This window comes from Spea bombifrons, chromosome 2 (genome assembly GCF_027358695.1).
Source record: "Spea bombifrons isolate aSpeBom1 chromosome 2, aSpeBom1.2.pri, whole genome shotgun sequence".
Lineage (NCBI taxonomy): Eukaryota > Metazoa > Chordata > Amphibia > Anura > Pelobatidae > Spea > Spea bombifrons.
In genome coordinates, this window is record NC_071088.1 from 18,123,430 (window position 1) to 18,139,792 (window position 16,363).

A 16,363-nucleotide genomic window follows, 5' to 3' on the forward strand; every position below is an offset into this window, starting at 1 on the left:
ATGCTGTACAATAAGCCAATTTCTAGGAACTCTAGCTATTTTCTATAAACATGCATGGACAGATTTTCACTCGCTAACTCCATGCATCCTTTTAACGTAAGCTCTTAACTGGTCTATGGGAATCAAGACTGACTGTGACAGATTAATGCCATGTGAAATTCTCAATATCCTGCGAGCAGAGGCATAAAATTGGATATGTTTCAGCAGCTGACGGCCAAGTGTCAATAAGTAACATAAAAATAAATGTTCCTATCGCACAAACCTGCAGAATAATGAGCAGTGACACGGCTATAATTCATACTGAATTCATTGCACATTGTTGAGGGAATATGGTATAGAACAACCTTTGGCTCATTGTCATTCAGCGGTGAATAAGAATAATTTACGATACAAAGTCTTCTCTGAATGTCTCCCCAGCATAATTGTAGGAACACGCAGGCATAATCAGCATAACATTATTGGTGTTTCCTCGATCATTTCCACTGATTAAAGGCAATACAAGAAAAAGCCAGCAGAGTGCTGGGTTATATCGCAGCAGAGAGAGGGAGGTGGTTCTGCCCCTTTACAGATATCTGCTTAGACATCATTATTGTGTAAGTTCTGGAAGCCCCATCGTCAGGCAGATACTGATATTCTTCAGAGAGTTCCAGAGGAGGATTTCTAGCTCTCATGCATGCTTGCAAGGTTTATCAAGGGCTGCCCCATTCATCTGAAAAGTCGATTTCCCGGCCCCGGAAGTCCAACTTCTTTAAGGATGCCTACAACATTACACATCAATGCCCTTCCTCTCGCCTGCAAGACTAGTGTGTCTGGTCTATCCCTAACAGCGGCACATTTACCTCTAATACCTCTAGATTGTAAGCTCGTTTGAGCAGGACCCTCCTCACCTGTCATCTCTGTACGTCAAATTGTTATGTTATATACTACTTGTTACGTCCTGTCTACCTAGTGTACAGCGCTGCGGAATATGATGGTGCTATGTAAAACAATAGATAATAATACTAAAGTGGTGAATGGTTTGCAAGATTATGGGATATGATTGAATCACGTAAATACATAAAGGCATTTAACAAAGTACAGGCGGAAAGTTTATTTCAAAGGAGAAGAAATTTTAGAACAAGAGGCCATAATCTAAAACCAGAGGGGGAGATGCGTAGTTTACTTAGAGTTAAGGATTAATTAAAGATTGAGTCTTTACATCAGGAAAAACATGCAGACTACAAGGGCCAGATGGTTCTTATTTGCAGTCAAATTCTGTGTTTGTATGATTGCTTTTTTACAGTTAAATCTCCACTGTACAATACAACAACAGCAGATATCTACAGACGGGGAGGAGAGGTTTCTTGCTCCCGCTGCAGAATTTTGCTCATAGCAGCAATACCCCTGAAAGTCTTTATGAAGCCCAATGGAAGCGCCCTCTGGGGGGATCCGAAATCAAATAGACATGAGATTAAAGAGGCTGCCAGGCCATTTTTGTCAGGGATCAGCGAACCTAATGATGTTTGCTTCACTCATACTGGCTTTTTTCTTAAAAACACATTTTAGGAGAAAAAGGGAATGAATTGAAATGGCTTGGGGTCTAGGGCACAGTGACAAGAAGATGCTCTGGAGCTGCAAGCTTTTTCTAAAGGTATATATTTTTTTACATTTTAACAGGTAAAGAATGCATATTAAAACACTTAAAAAGGTACTTAAATTTGTTGTTGGTGAGGCTGCATAAGACCATTGGAGCGTCCCTATAAACTTCATACAGAAGCAATACAAAAACAGGCATACTCACCACTGGATTCTTTGTATTTGGATCAAATTCTGTAGAGTTTGCATCTTTTGGGGAAGAAACAAAACATAGGTAAGCATACGTTAAATACTTAAACATTGAAGAAGTTTTTGTGAACACACAGGTGAATTTTAAAGGGGCAATTAAGGCTTGACAATTATTGAAAATGCAAGCCTGGCACTACATTTCTAGACACCAAGAAGGTACAATTTGTTCAGGTATCCTTTTAGTTATTTTATGGAAAGAAGCAGGGCCTGAAAACCCACCAACTGTGCACCAGAATGATTTGATTTACACATAACTCCCATTAAGCCTATTAATATCCAATGATAGCGAGTTATGATCCTTATCTGTCCCACATGATACATACCAATGTTTAAAACTACAGTATATATATTTATTACTATGATGATGATCCACCTTGTGCTGTGTATATCATTGCTATATAACTGGGACCTCTTATTACTAATGTTAGCTGTCCATAAGCGTACAATTGATGTTATTTATTGCATTTTGCATGCCATTGATGGGGTTCACAAGACACAGAGTCATAGGTGACTTGTTTGTGTCATCAACTTAACTATGTATTAGAAAAGGATTACACATGTGAGTGGTTCCTACATTGGTTGGTCCTACATAATGTTCTGTGACGTATCCTGGATTGGGCAAAACCAGGGGGCAGATCGCCCTCTTGGTTTTCAGTCCCCTGCCGAAGCTGGGAAGCCTCTGTAGACTACATTAAAAGGCACTGTACACCGGGCCAACAAATTGAAGACATGAAACAAGTGTCATACAAAGTGTCGTATGAGGATGTGTGTGTGTGTGTAAAGATGTATCTGGCCCTACAGGCTAAAAATTGTCAGCCCTCCCTTTCCATCTTTGTGGGAGAAACTCACAGGAGTCAACCTCTCATAATGCAAAATAATTGGTGACTAGATTAAATTGCTCATCATACTCTTTAGTGAATGAACATCAAATGTTTTGGAGATATTTGAAAAGGAAGAGCTGTGTTCTCTCTGTAATTTATGTGCCAGCACACTTTGTAAAATTGATACATATCCTCTAAAGGATTTCTCACTGTAACACCGTGTATTTAGCGTTTCACTCTGTGTGCTATAAAATATATCACCTTTCCAGTTCAAAGCACTTCTCGCGAACTCCACCACTGCCAACTGCATTCCCAAGCAGACTCCTGAAATAAAGAAACGTCCATTAGTCCATCTCCTTGTAACATTAAATACGAGACAGAATGAGCCTTTCAATTACACACTTAGGAGAGTTCAATAACTGTACAATTGTTTAAAAAATATGTATAATTGTTCTCCCAGTTTTAGCGACAGGATCCATCTCATTCCTGTAGAGATCATAATGTGCCTTCTTGACTGTGACGAGAGAAGAGAAGGTATGAAACCATACGGAGGTACAGAGGTGTCGCTTTCTCTATTTCACACTCAGTATGGTGGGGATTTTTGGTAGTGCTTTCACAGTTTCTTGATGAAAAAAAGTAATTAAGACACAGGTACAAACAGGAAGACAGGTTTCTTTATACAAAGCTACTGATTTGTTCCAATAATGTTAAATGTTATGATGAGTTACACAATGATTTTCCGAGCGTCAGATCAACGTTAAAAGAGGAAATGACAGGGCAAATTCAACGTTTGGAACCATTTCTAAGTATTATGTATTCATTTATATTTCATTGTTTATATGTAATTTATGTTTTTTAGCTCCGCCAAAACATCAACTTCTATCAAAGCATTTTAGGCAAATCATGCAGATTTCCCCCCATTTCATATGATCCATCACTAAAGATTGCATTGGATTGTTCCTTCTGTAACAGACTAGGTAGAAGCCTGTGCTGCTTCTGTATGGCATCGCATTCTAAATACATAGACATTAATATGTAGTTGGTCCCCCCTTTGCAGCTATAACAGCCTCCACTCTTCTGGGAAGGCTTTCCACAAGAGTGTTTTGGGGTGTTTCTGTGGAAATTTTTGCCCATTTATCCAGTAGAGCATTTTTTAGGTCAGACACAGATGTTGGACTGGCTGGCAATTTTCTTTTCCAGTTCATCCCAGAGGTGTTGGATAGGGTTGAGGTCAGGGCTCTATGCGGCCAGTCAAGCTCTTCCACACCAAACTCATCCAACCGTGCCTGTATGGACCTTGGTTTGTGCGCTGGGGCACAGTCATGCTGGAATAGAAAAGGGCCTTCCCCAAACTGTTCCCGCAAAGTTGGAAGCATACAATTGTCTAACATGTTAACATTACCCTTTACTTGAGCTAAGGGGCCTGGAACTAGGAAGCTTGATTGACCACCCCAGAGAACACATTTCCACTGCTGGACAGGGGCAGTGGTTTTTCGCCACTCCAGATGAAGCTTAGTATTGCGCATAATGATCTTCGGCTTGTGTGCAGCTGCTCAGCCATGGAATCCCCCTTTTATGAAGCTCCTGACAGACAGCGCTTGTGCTGATGTTGCCTCCAGAGGCCATTTGGAACTCTGTAGAGAGTGATGATACAGCGGACAGATCATTTTCACACATTACGCTCTTCAGCACCCTGCAGCCCTGCTCTGCGAGTGTGCGTGGTCTACTGCTTTGTCGCAGACCTGTTGCTTCTACTATAATAGCACTTACAGTGGACTGGAGCAAATCTACCATGGCAGAAATTTCACTGACTTGTGGCAAAGATGGCATCCTATGACACTGCCATGTTTAATGTCACTGAGCTCTTCAGTATGATCCATTCTTCTGCCAATGTTTGTCTATGGAGATGGCTATGTGCTTCATTTTTGGGTGTTGCTGAAACACCTAAATCCAATAGTTTACGGGGGTGTCCCAATACTTTTGTCCATAGTGTATATACATTGCTTTTGCAAAAGTATTCACCCCCCTTGGTATTTTTCCTATTTTGTTGCATTACAACCTGGAATTCAAATAGATTTTTATTTTGATTTCATGTAATTGGCAGTCCAAAGTTGTGAAATGAAATAAAAAAATAACAGAAAAGCAGTGCATGCATATGTATTCAACCCCTTTGCTATGAAGCCCCTAAAGATCTGGTGCAACCAATTACCTTAAGAAGTCACATAGTTAAATAAAGTCCACCTGTGTGCAATCTCAGTGTCACATGATCTCAGTATATATACACTCCACAGAGCTGGGCTTTATGGAAGCCATTGCATATGGGAGACTCTCCAAAGATATGGAAGAAGGTATTCTGGTCAGATGATAGTAAAATTGAGCTTGTTGGCCATCAAGGAAATGCAATGTCTGGCCAAACCCAACATTTCTCATCATCCCAAGAACACCATCCCCGGTGAAGTATGGTGGTGGCAGCATCATGCTGTGGGGATGTTTTTCATCTGCAGGGACTGGGAAACTGCTCAGGATTTAAGTAATGATGGATGGTGGTAAATACAGAGAAATTATTGAGGGAAACCTGTGTCAGTCTTCCAAAGATTAGAGACTGGGCGTGAGGTTCACCTTTCAGCAGGACAATGGCCCTAAGCATACTTGAGTGGTTTAAAGGGAAACATTAAAATGTCTTGGAATGACCTAGTCAAACAGTAACTGAGAATCTGTGGTATGACTTAAAGATTGCTGTACACCAGCAGAACCCGTCCAACTTGAAGAAGCTGAAAGCTGGAGTTTTGCCTTGAAGAATGGGCAAAAATCCCAGTGGCTAGATGTACCAAGTTTATAGACCCATACCCAAGAGACTTGCAGCTGTAATTGTTGCAAAAGGTGTCTCTAGAACGTATTGACTTTGAAGGGTTAATATTTATGCACACTCAAGTTTTTTTGGGGGGGGGTTGGCTAATTTCTTGTTTGTTTAACAATAAAAAAAAAATATTGCACCTTCAAAGTGGTAGGCATGATACAAACTCCCAACAAATCCAGGCACTGTATATCTATAACAAAACTATGTCTGCAACTTGATGTACTCGATAAAAGACTACTCTGAAGTGCTGGTATGTAAATAGGAGAGACCATAATGGTTCTTGTCTGGAAGCTCCTCTGTTTTTAACCTTCAAACGTTAAGAATCTGTTGCAAATGGGAATAATTTGGGAAGCATTTTCTTACTCTGAGTTATTTTGTAAATGTACCTTAATAACTGTCTAAAGGAAGAGCTGCAATGTAAAACATGTAATGTAGCAGCAAACAGAATATTGACACTGTTTTAATAGTACTTTGGCACAAGTATTAATCTTAAAGCGAGCTGGGGATGTTCCGAGGGCTTTAACAATTTATAGTAATGCCCGCAAGTACTTACAAATGTACGATTGTTGATGATGTGAAATATGTTTATATAGATGTATTTACACAGTGATGCTGCTGATGTTTCGGTTCCGCAATGTGTCGCAGCATGCTTTGTATGTGAAATGCATGTTTAGTCCCAATCAAGATAGTAATGCCCACTACTGTGTGTGTTATATCACAAGCAGTTTAGTTCTAAAGTTCAGTTTTATAGCAGTTTTATAAAAACGATTAAAAAAGCACAAAAAGTGTAAAATCCTATTGTATTATAGTGATGCAACATCATAATACACTCTGCAAAAGTGATTATTAAAACATTTATTCAAGACGAACCTTAAAACATCATTCTCCCCCTAATGTTTATAGTTGATTTTGAATAAATGTTAAGTTTTACTAATTTCTTTAGGTTTTTGTAACTTTCAGTTTGGGATTTAATTCTGTATTCGTTCTGCTGAAAGTGTAGACATTGGCTTAGTGGTTTAATATACTCAGAAATGACTGGTGGTCTCGAGCAGTTGTTATTTCTGCATATATGATAGTATCGCTTTTGATATTGAGGAATCTTTTTGTATGGTGATCACTGACATCAGTGATCAACGAACAGGACTGGTGTGTAATGAAAACTCCTAAAACATTTCAATATTTTCCACAGCAGCTAAATGTTTCTGATGAAAACAAGCTAAATAACCTACCAAGGAAAGGTATCTTCCTTTCACGAGCCCAGGTTATTGCATTGATTTTGCCTTCTGTTCCTCGCAATCCAAATCCACCAGGGACCAAGATACCCCTAAAAATAGGAAAAGAAAATGAAGGATGATCACACGCAGCAAATAACAGACACATGGAAAATGTCAGCAGACATCCTCAGAAAAAAAAAAGATTTTATTTTATTATTATATGGAATTGAATGTTAAGATTGCAGGAGATGAGCCATTTTATAATACCAACAGCTTGTAATAACTAGACTCAGCGTGAATATTTTGCATTGTTATTCAGACTTAGTTCATGTTTCTATATGATGATTGCATTGCAGGTAACATTGCTTTACATTGAATATTAAATACATTACAGCTACTGAGCAATACGAATGGTCTAGCTGTAGGCAGTGGTGCATTTAGGCTAGGAGGGTTCCCGGGGCATGACCAAAGGCATCAGATTTGTTTGTTTTTTTATTTGTTTTACAGAGATATTGGTCATTGCAGCAGTTTCTCTTTCACATTCGAGAAACAGTGATCTGTGCACTAGTATGAATCTATAAATTTCAACAATCTGATATCCCCAGATAACGGGGTTTAAGCTTCAAGATAGCTGGTTTATTTATAGATTTATACTAGTGCACAGATCACATTTTCTGGTTTCTATAGAATTGAATTTTGTGTGTAACGAAGGGAAGCACACTTTAGATCTTTACTGCTGCAGATATAAGACGGGCGCTAAGCATTTTTGGACTTTTGATTTTAATATTACACATTATCTGAGGACATAAAATTCTTCATTATTATTTCAAACAATGTTAAGATTAAACACACATATAACACATTGCTAAATATCAAAATAAAGTTACTATTTTAAAATTAACACCCATCACTAAAAATGCTTGGAAAAGCTTTTTCTTTTGAAATACTTTATTTTTGTTAAAGTAATCCAGGCCCATTTTTATATCTAATGCACATAACAGAACGAAGCCCATTAAGGCCAGCATGTTCTGCGGATGGAGGTGATTCTTGTGACAATATGTTAACCTAGAAAAATAATTCATTTTCACAGCGGGGGAAGATAAAACTGCTTACCTTGGTTTATAGGATGATGTGCTTTTTACCAGTGATTCACCTCCTCATATACAATGATGCTAAACACCAACACATCTACCGATTGCCTGCATTATCTTACAGCATACAATTACAATAATATCTCTGATTTAATAAACTCATATACTCCCCTCGACTTGTTTTAGAGTGAATCTTAATTAAAAGTTAAAGTCTAATAATCCTGCTAAGTCTCCTTTGAGATACCGGCTCCCAGTCTGTACCTACTAATGTGTGCTGCAAGAGGAAAATGAAGTGAATTTTAAACATCAAAGTAAAATATGTTGAAGTGACTGAGAATGGGATGCCCCCCGCTGGGAGAGAGATTACTTTTCAGGTAACCTTTAACGGCTGCTGCTTTCCGTATGACAGAATCGCACCAGCGGGTTACCATATGTCAACGTGATACAAAGGGATTTGCCCATAAACTTATCTTAAAACGATGGGATAGGAGAAGTTGGAAACACATCTACTTTGAGCTAGTCATGGGTTTCACTCATTTTAAATATTCCTTGTGGGACCGATAAGAGATGTTCTCTGTCACTTTACTTAGCCGGTCCAACATTAATGAGGAGATAGGCGCATAGGGGACGTGTGTTCCATCTTACCTGATCTCTCATTCTCCTAGAACTTGTAGAAATGAATTTAATTCTTTCCAAAGACCAATTGAGATAAACTGATAGCTGTTTCACTGCTAAACATGAGCTGTTTCACAAGAAACAGCACTCGTTTATTTGCCTTCATGAGCTGTCATGCGGTACTGATTTGTAAGGCTGAAACATGTAATGCGGTACGCGCATGTAGACGCCTCGGGGGGGCACTGGTTCGGTAATGTGTCCAAGCAAACTAATGTGCCATTCTTTACAGCCTTTACCTTCTGCCTGTGGTTTCTTTCTCCATTACCCTTTGGTAAATAAGCTTCTTGTCTTGTCCAATTAAGTTATACATACTAAATGTATATCCACTGGTACTCACTGTATACCTAAAGGTTACCCTTCCCCACATAAGCCACTCATGGCCGTAGTCTTCTGCTTCTGAAAACATATTATTATGGATTATAATGTAAAAAGAAGGTCCAACAGCTAAAGTTAAGTAGGAACCCACTAGAACCTGTTGTATTTCTGTAAGTCTGCAATCGTTTATACTGAAATCTGTTAAAGCCGGTCTTCTGGGTGGATGGAGGGCATAGTAATGGTCTACATGGAGAAGATGTCACCTGCAGTCCTCGACTGCTATTAGGTTATATAACATGTATACTATGATTCTGGAGTACTGGTATACTACTTCAACTGTGTACCTAACATGATGTTAGTACACGTTTTTGTTTTTTTTTAACTTTTCATCACTTATCACTAATGTTCGTACAATGTTTATTTTTGTGCATAACTACACAACATGTACTGTAATACAACAGCCTTCTCTCAGAACCCTTAAAATATTGTCAAAATAATGACCAGAATTAATGAATTGGTACCTTGATCCAGCCATACAGCTGCCTACAGCTAGCATATTAATCCATCATGTTCTGTTTGACAGATAACAGACCTCCTCTCAACAGGTTTTTGAAATGAATGGAAATGGCAAATCTTTCAGAAAAGCCACTTTTTAATAGTTATATTTGTGAAACCCTTAGAATATCATGATTTACGTAATAAAATCTTAAAAAAAAAAAAAAAAAAAAAGAATATCATGATTTAGTAAAACATTTCACAATGTTCCTTGTCATCAAAATGTAATCAGAGACAAGCAAACAATCAAGAATCCAGGACTGAATAGAATACTGATCTCATGCAGCTTGGACAATGTGAACCACTTACTCTGCTTTGCATAAGCGTTCCCAGGCTTTATGATATTTCACTGGATCTTCAGATTTAGTGGATAGCTCCAAATCTGCTGAATCTATGTACTGAAATATAAAGTGTATATTTAGTAGATAATATTAAGACTTGTACTGTACTTCATTTTTAAGGGAACAGTTCTAAAATATTTTTTTTTTAATTGCCGTTCCTAATGTTGTAAAATTGAAGTATACCAGGCTTCCTGTACCCCGCATCCATGCAAAACATCTAAACTACATCCCTTTACATTATTCTGTTCAGCAGTCTATAGTGACAGTAGCGGAGACGATTAAATCTCAACTAAGCCAAGCAAATAGGGCCACAGCAAGTGTACACGCAAGAGTACCCAGTACTACCAACAGATAGATTCCACAAAAACTCTGGTTCATTCATTTCCCGACTTGACTACTGCAACACTCTTCTGGTCGGCATTCCACTGTCTCGATTCTCTCCTCGGCAGTCTGCCCTAAATGCTGCTGCTAGGCTTATCTTCCTTGCACGCCGTTCCTCTTCTGCTTCCCCACTCTGTGAAACCCTCCACCAGCTCCATATTACCTTTAGAATTAAATTTAAAATCCTGGTACTAACATATAAGGCCCTCCATTACACTGCTCCTCCATACATTTCTGCACTCATAAACAAATACTGCCCTACTCAATCCTTACGTTCTTCCCATGGGCTAAGGCTCTCCTCCTCACTTATCACATCTTCCTTTTCCCGTCTCACCCCATTCCCTCAAGATTGTAAGCTTGCGCGCAGGGCTCTCTCCACCTAACGTATCGGTTTGCTTAGTCTGTTAATTCTAGTCTTGTCATACCTGTTGAATATATGTATTGTTTTAAATGCTGCGTAAATAGTTGGCAATATTTAAAGAAAAGATAATAATAATCATCATCATCTGCAATTGGAAAATTTTCTATGAATTGCGGAGATAATTTTATCACTGAACCATCATCAGAGGCAAGGCTTTATAGCGACTCATGTCAGGTAACCGTCTGATGAAATATACACTCAATTTGTAACAGATCCTGGACCAGGACGCAGTGTGGTTCCCACCTGAACACACAGCCATCCAAACATGTTTCCAATACGGATCAAATTATGAGATATTTGTCTGGATCCAATCTCAGGCAACCCCTTGAATGCTTGGTGCCAAGCGAGCCCTGCAGAGTTTTAGACTTACCATTAAGTTAAGCTTGTGATTGATGGCCAGAGCAGAGTGCTCCAGAGCTTTAAAGACGGAGGTGTAGGAGTCACTCAGTTTGGTGTACTTGCCAACTAGAGCAATGGAGCATGTCTGCAACAAACGTTCATATCTGAAAGAGAACAGGGGCACGGAAATTACCATCGCAGGCATACAATTAAAATGGTCAACATGTATTTTTAAAACATCCAAGAGACTTTCATTGATTTTAATTTACTACAAGTGGCGTGTTTACGCTACAATACAATAATGCTTGAAGCATAGTATAAAGCATGCAGATTAATAAAGCACACTGGGAGATTTACATAATATAACACCACGCTATGAGAGACGAAAAAGTGCTAACATTATAATATAGAAACAGTTATAAATTCACAGCGCTAAAGTGTACACACCACCACCAAATAAAGAATACAGACTGCAAACGGTTAAAATAATTAACAGGGAACATCCTCGAGATGTAACAAATACAGTAATTAAGCTGCCAGTCTCTGGGCTGCAGTGATATCACGCTGAAACGCAGCAAACATACAAAAAAAGGAATAGACAGCCCTAAAATGACTCAATGTATTACTCAATAGCAAACTGTTGTGACAGCTGAAGAATGTAACGAAATGCGTCCTGTGTGGCATTTTTGTTATTGTGCCCATTTAACCTGGCCAGGTGGACAACAGAGAAAGAGGCTGGTTTTAGTTTGGTAGCCTTTTTTTTCCCTTTTATAATTTATTTTTCTGTGGATATTGTTGGTGATTTTAACTATTTAAAGCACATTAATTCTGCATTAATTTAATATTATGCATTAAATGTATTTTATTCCTTCCTTTTTATGATTCTACTGTATTTTATGCTATTGATGTATCTCTCTCTCTCTATATTTATGTAGATATAGATATAGATATATATAAGTGACAACATGTAATGTTGTTATTACACGTTTATAAAGAGGAAAATATATTTTCGTCTCACGCAATTTATCAACCAGTGACGTTAAAGTGCCTTGGCCAATTTTAATCCCAAATCTGGCCCTGGCATGATTCAGTTACATAACAGGTAAAAATGAGGACACTTTTTAATCCATTCACAAAAAAAGTTTATATTTTTTATCCTCTGACTTTACTGTGACTTTAAAGGACAAAAACTGTAAGATATGCAAATGATGTAAAACTTTGCGATTTTCCTGATATATGAGTGCATCACTTTCCAGCTTTAAAGTTAGCGTAAATAGTAACCATGTCTCTGTATGCTGACATCAATTTTCTATTCTGATTTGGGATTATCAATTCCTGAGTGCTTTACTCTGCACTTAGTGCCATTAAAAAGCAATTTACACCCGTTTGCTCCAGTCAAGATAAATAACTAGTAATTTAGGGGCACCTTTGGATATTCAGCCAGTCGCAAATCTTTAGGTAACATCTAAAAAGTAGTGGTTTCCCATCCACAGAATACATTGTGCATGGTATACACTCCCCAAAAAATGTTAAGCACCATTTCACAAAGTTATATAGTTTAAATAGGCAAGTGGCAGCTAAATGTGTCACTGAAGTGGGACTATGAATAATATTTGAATGAAATAAAGTATAATGGCTGTGGTGGCTTTATGGCTTCTAGCGTTCTAGGCAAAGAGATTTGGCTGCCCTCTCCGGCATTACCTACTAACACAGGAGATGGCCCAGTGGCCAAGACCTTCATGTTATGCCAGGTCACCTATATGGTGGGGCCTATACAGTGGCAAACTCATTCATTATAGGACATACAAAGACAAATTCCTAGCTGCTCAAAGTGCTCTAATAATGGAGAAACTGGGGAAAAGCGTCCCCGGGGGCCGGACAATAAAAGAACAGATCTGTCGCACAAGCGGGGCCACATTATGTGCAGCAGCTAAGTTTCTCCCCCGAAAGATTTTTGTGTGTGCTTAGGGGCCCCGGAAGGTCGTAATCGGCCGTGATTTTCAGAAGTATTTGTTTTGCATCTTTTAGTGCCGTTGCTCTCTATCAGTTATATCCCCATCTTTAATGCCCATGCAAAACTATATGCATGCCTTGGATGGCATCTGAAGAAGGGACCCCAGAGGTCTTGAGAGTTTATGTGACCCAATTTCACCCTGATATGGCCATGAGATGTTCCAGTTTTCAAAGGCTTAACAGAGATTTCTATATATATATTCCTAAAGTTACTTTTGATTTTAATCAGTCATAATCCATGCAATTATAAAGCTCTCTACCAGCATGAGAATAATTCTATGTTTAAGACTTCAGGTTACACTAGTCATTTCTAGTTATGCTTTTCTCTGTAAAGATATATTTCTTTTTTCTTTATGATAAATACAACGGTTTGCATTACAATATACCAACATATGGTTTTCTCATGTTACAAAGCTTGTCCAGGGGGCTCACATTTAAAGGAGTACAAGTGCACTAAATTAGGGGGCTCCAGTTTACTATCATTAAAACTGTGCCTGTGAATTTAAACGTAGGAAGATGTCTCCTTCTTTACATCATGTCCCTGCTTCTATCAGATCCTGCGTATTTCTAGCGGTGATTCTAGCGGCCATGAAATACGTTAAAGATGTGGTTTTATAACTGCTTAGTGGAGCTGTCACCCTCGCTCGGGCTAATGGTTTGGGGGCACGGCTTTTGCTAAACTGACAGGTTGAAAAACAACTCAATCGGTGTCTCTGACCCAAGAGTAACCTGACACATTTTATATAGCTTCACTCAACTGAAATAAAAATTAAAATGCTTTGTCGAGAAGAGTGAGAGAAAATAGGATCCTTTGACTGAAGGTTACCACAAAGGTAAATAAATAACATATAACACCTATCTACACCTATAGACACCTATCTACATCAAACTATTCATTACAAAATGTTTAAGCTGCCTTTCTGATTCATCAGGCAGACATATACAGAATTATTTATACTTGAAGGGAAGGACACCAGCCTCAAAGTATATTTTTCAGGTAGTGGGGGGACAGATGGCTGCTGTATAAAGTATTTAAAGTGGGTGATAAGTAACTGAAATACCATCTTGTCAATGGCAAACATTAGTGCCCCCCTATAAAACCTATTCTCACTTGTCCAGCTTTTACTGGCTTTGGACGGAGTAATTCAACAGAAGAGGGGCAAAACCCTTCAGGTCTCCAAAGGTTCCATAGATAACAGGCAATGATACAGGTTTTAGTAAATAATCAATTATGAGGCAGCTATGTTTGAGACACTATTTCTCCACACGTTAAAACCGGTGATTATCCTTAAAAATGATCTGTAATCAGTTCTAGATCTTGTCTTAGAGTCGGCGTAGATCTATGTCTATCCCATGCAGGTTAGGTTCTGCAACGTAATCTGCGAGACTCTTCTATTTATCATCCTCTCAGCAAAGTAATATTTCCTTACATTGCCTGTAAGAGTCTGACTTCCAACATTTCTCCTCCTTTTGTAACAATCTTCCCTATTGTACGTTGTTGAAAAGTATTTAAATGTTTATATCGCATCTCCCCTCTCTCATTTAGTCATTCCTGATTATTTTTACCCTGCAAACCATTTACCATTGTTTGTAGCCCTCTTAACAAGATATAGAAATGCTTTCATTAAAAGACATTCACTGTTCTAATCTGATACCTGTCAGCCATTCGTTTCCATTTCACAAGCTGTGTACTTGGGTGGTCATCAATGGGAAGGTCCAGCCTGTGCTTGAAATACTTGATAATTGCTTGTTCTTCTAGTAAAACTGGCACTCGATAAGTTGAAGAAACATCATGAATGAAGATGACCTGTTTCACGGAGAAGTAATTTAATGGAAAATTAAAGTATTTACAAAGGTAAGTATTCCAAAATCAAATATGTAAATAGAATGTATTTTTTATTTAGTCCTGTTATTTAAAAAAATGACTTTAGGAGTTTTGTTTTCATTTTGGACAGGAACCCATAAGCTTTGCCCTTAGAAAGGAAATTGCGGTCATCCAACCCAATCACCATTCTCATAACCCTGCGATGATTTTGGGCCAACTCAATAATCGGGCACGGGGCGCTATTCTGAGATCTCTGCCAACTGAAATACATGCCAGTAATTTTACACTATAGTTACCTCCGGCATCATTCTCTGACTCTCTCTTTGTATTTTTGGTAGTTTTACAGCACATAGTTTGGTGTAATTAAGGGATAAAGTTGAAAACACTTGTTCGTTATCTTTCAGCCAGGAGCATTGAATTGGATGTACATAAATATACATAGGAATACATAGGCATATTTTCCCACTACGACCAAATTTAGTCGAGCATGGAATCGAGCTCCATACTTCCTCAAGAAACTAGAAATAACAAATAAACACAACCTATTGTTCCTGAAAGGCCATCATAACCATGCACCTTACTATACTAACCAATATACACTTGACATTTATGTCCCTGAGCAGATACTCCACTCCAGCATACATCAAAAGAGATGACAGACCTTCTTATATGTTTGAAATGATATCCACTCCAGAAAACCTCTCAACCACAGCCCTTTCCTTTCCAACAACCCCCTCACATCTACCATGAAGTCTGAAACAATCAATGGGCAAAATATCTACAAATATTGATAATATTTGAAAAATCATTCATCGCTGGATGTAAAAAAAACACATTATCATTTCCAGGTTTTTCATGATCTTACCAAATGAGTATAATTATCCAAGCAGCTGTCACACACACAGCCATTTGATTAAGCAATAAAGAGCTCACCTGCTCGGGTTCCACATGGCAAAACATAGAAATCTTCTGTTTTACTGCCATCTCAATCGGCTTGGTGCTCCTGCACACAATCTGCGGATAAGCGGATTACTAGCAATATGCGGTTTGGACAAATACAGTGTTTTGTTGACACTGTGACATATGCTTTAATCACAATTTTTTTTATCGCCATCCCACAGTCACATGAAAGTGTTTCCTTAAAAGCATGGCATTTACGGTCCATGTAACTCGGGGGTATTAACCAAACACAGCGTCAGCTAATACCTAGGACTCCTGACAACCTGGTCTAGCTACGAATCAGGAAATTTGAGGTCATAATACTCACTGTGTTTCCTCAAAGCTGCCAACTAAGTGTAAGGGTGGAGACATTGGGCATTTTCTAGGGTCTATGGTAAACAGAACATAGTAACGCAAGCTTCTTATTCCCTGCATAGCTTGTCTGTTTCACTGCGCCTTCTACTTTACCAAGAAATACTGATATAAATATTATGTTAAACAAATCACACATTTCTATCCCTCACATCAATTGCCAGTCGACACTGGACACCATAGTGTTCTACATAAAATACTGCCCATTTCCTTAGTTGTTGGGGCGGGTGGTGTGAGATCCCCACTTCTTGAACCAGGTTCTGCCCCATCGAAGCCAAAGAGAATTTTAAATATCTAGGATCCGTTTGTTAAATGCTTATCTTGAACAAACGCTCATTCATTAGATAACACCGTATCTATACACGACACATCCCATTCTA

General features: G+C 38.5%; 1 protein-coding gene across 1 annotated transcript in view; it reads right to left on the reverse strand.

The window, feature by feature from the left end:
- CTPS2 (CTP synthase 2) overlaps positions 1–16,363 on the reverse strand; it is a 46,682-nt gene that overhangs the window by 19,612 nt on the left and 10,707 nt on the right. The window contains exons 8-14 of the mRNA XM_053456998.1: positions 15,606–15,686; positions 14,503–14,654; positions 10,866–10,998; positions 9,662–9,750; positions 6,732–6,826; positions 2,907–2,969; positions 1,781–1,824 (exon numbers count right to left, since the gene is read on the reverse strand). Of these exons, the coding sequence (XP_053312973.1) occupies positions 1,781–1,824; positions 2,907–2,969; positions 6,732–6,826; positions 9,662–9,750; positions 10,866–10,998; positions 14,503–14,654; positions 15,606–15,686 (657 nt within the window). The remainder of the gene's footprint in view (positions 1–1,780; positions 1,825–2,906; positions 2,970–6,731; positions 6,827–9,661; positions 9,751–10,865; positions 10,999–14,502; positions 14,655–15,605; positions 15,687–16,363) is intronic.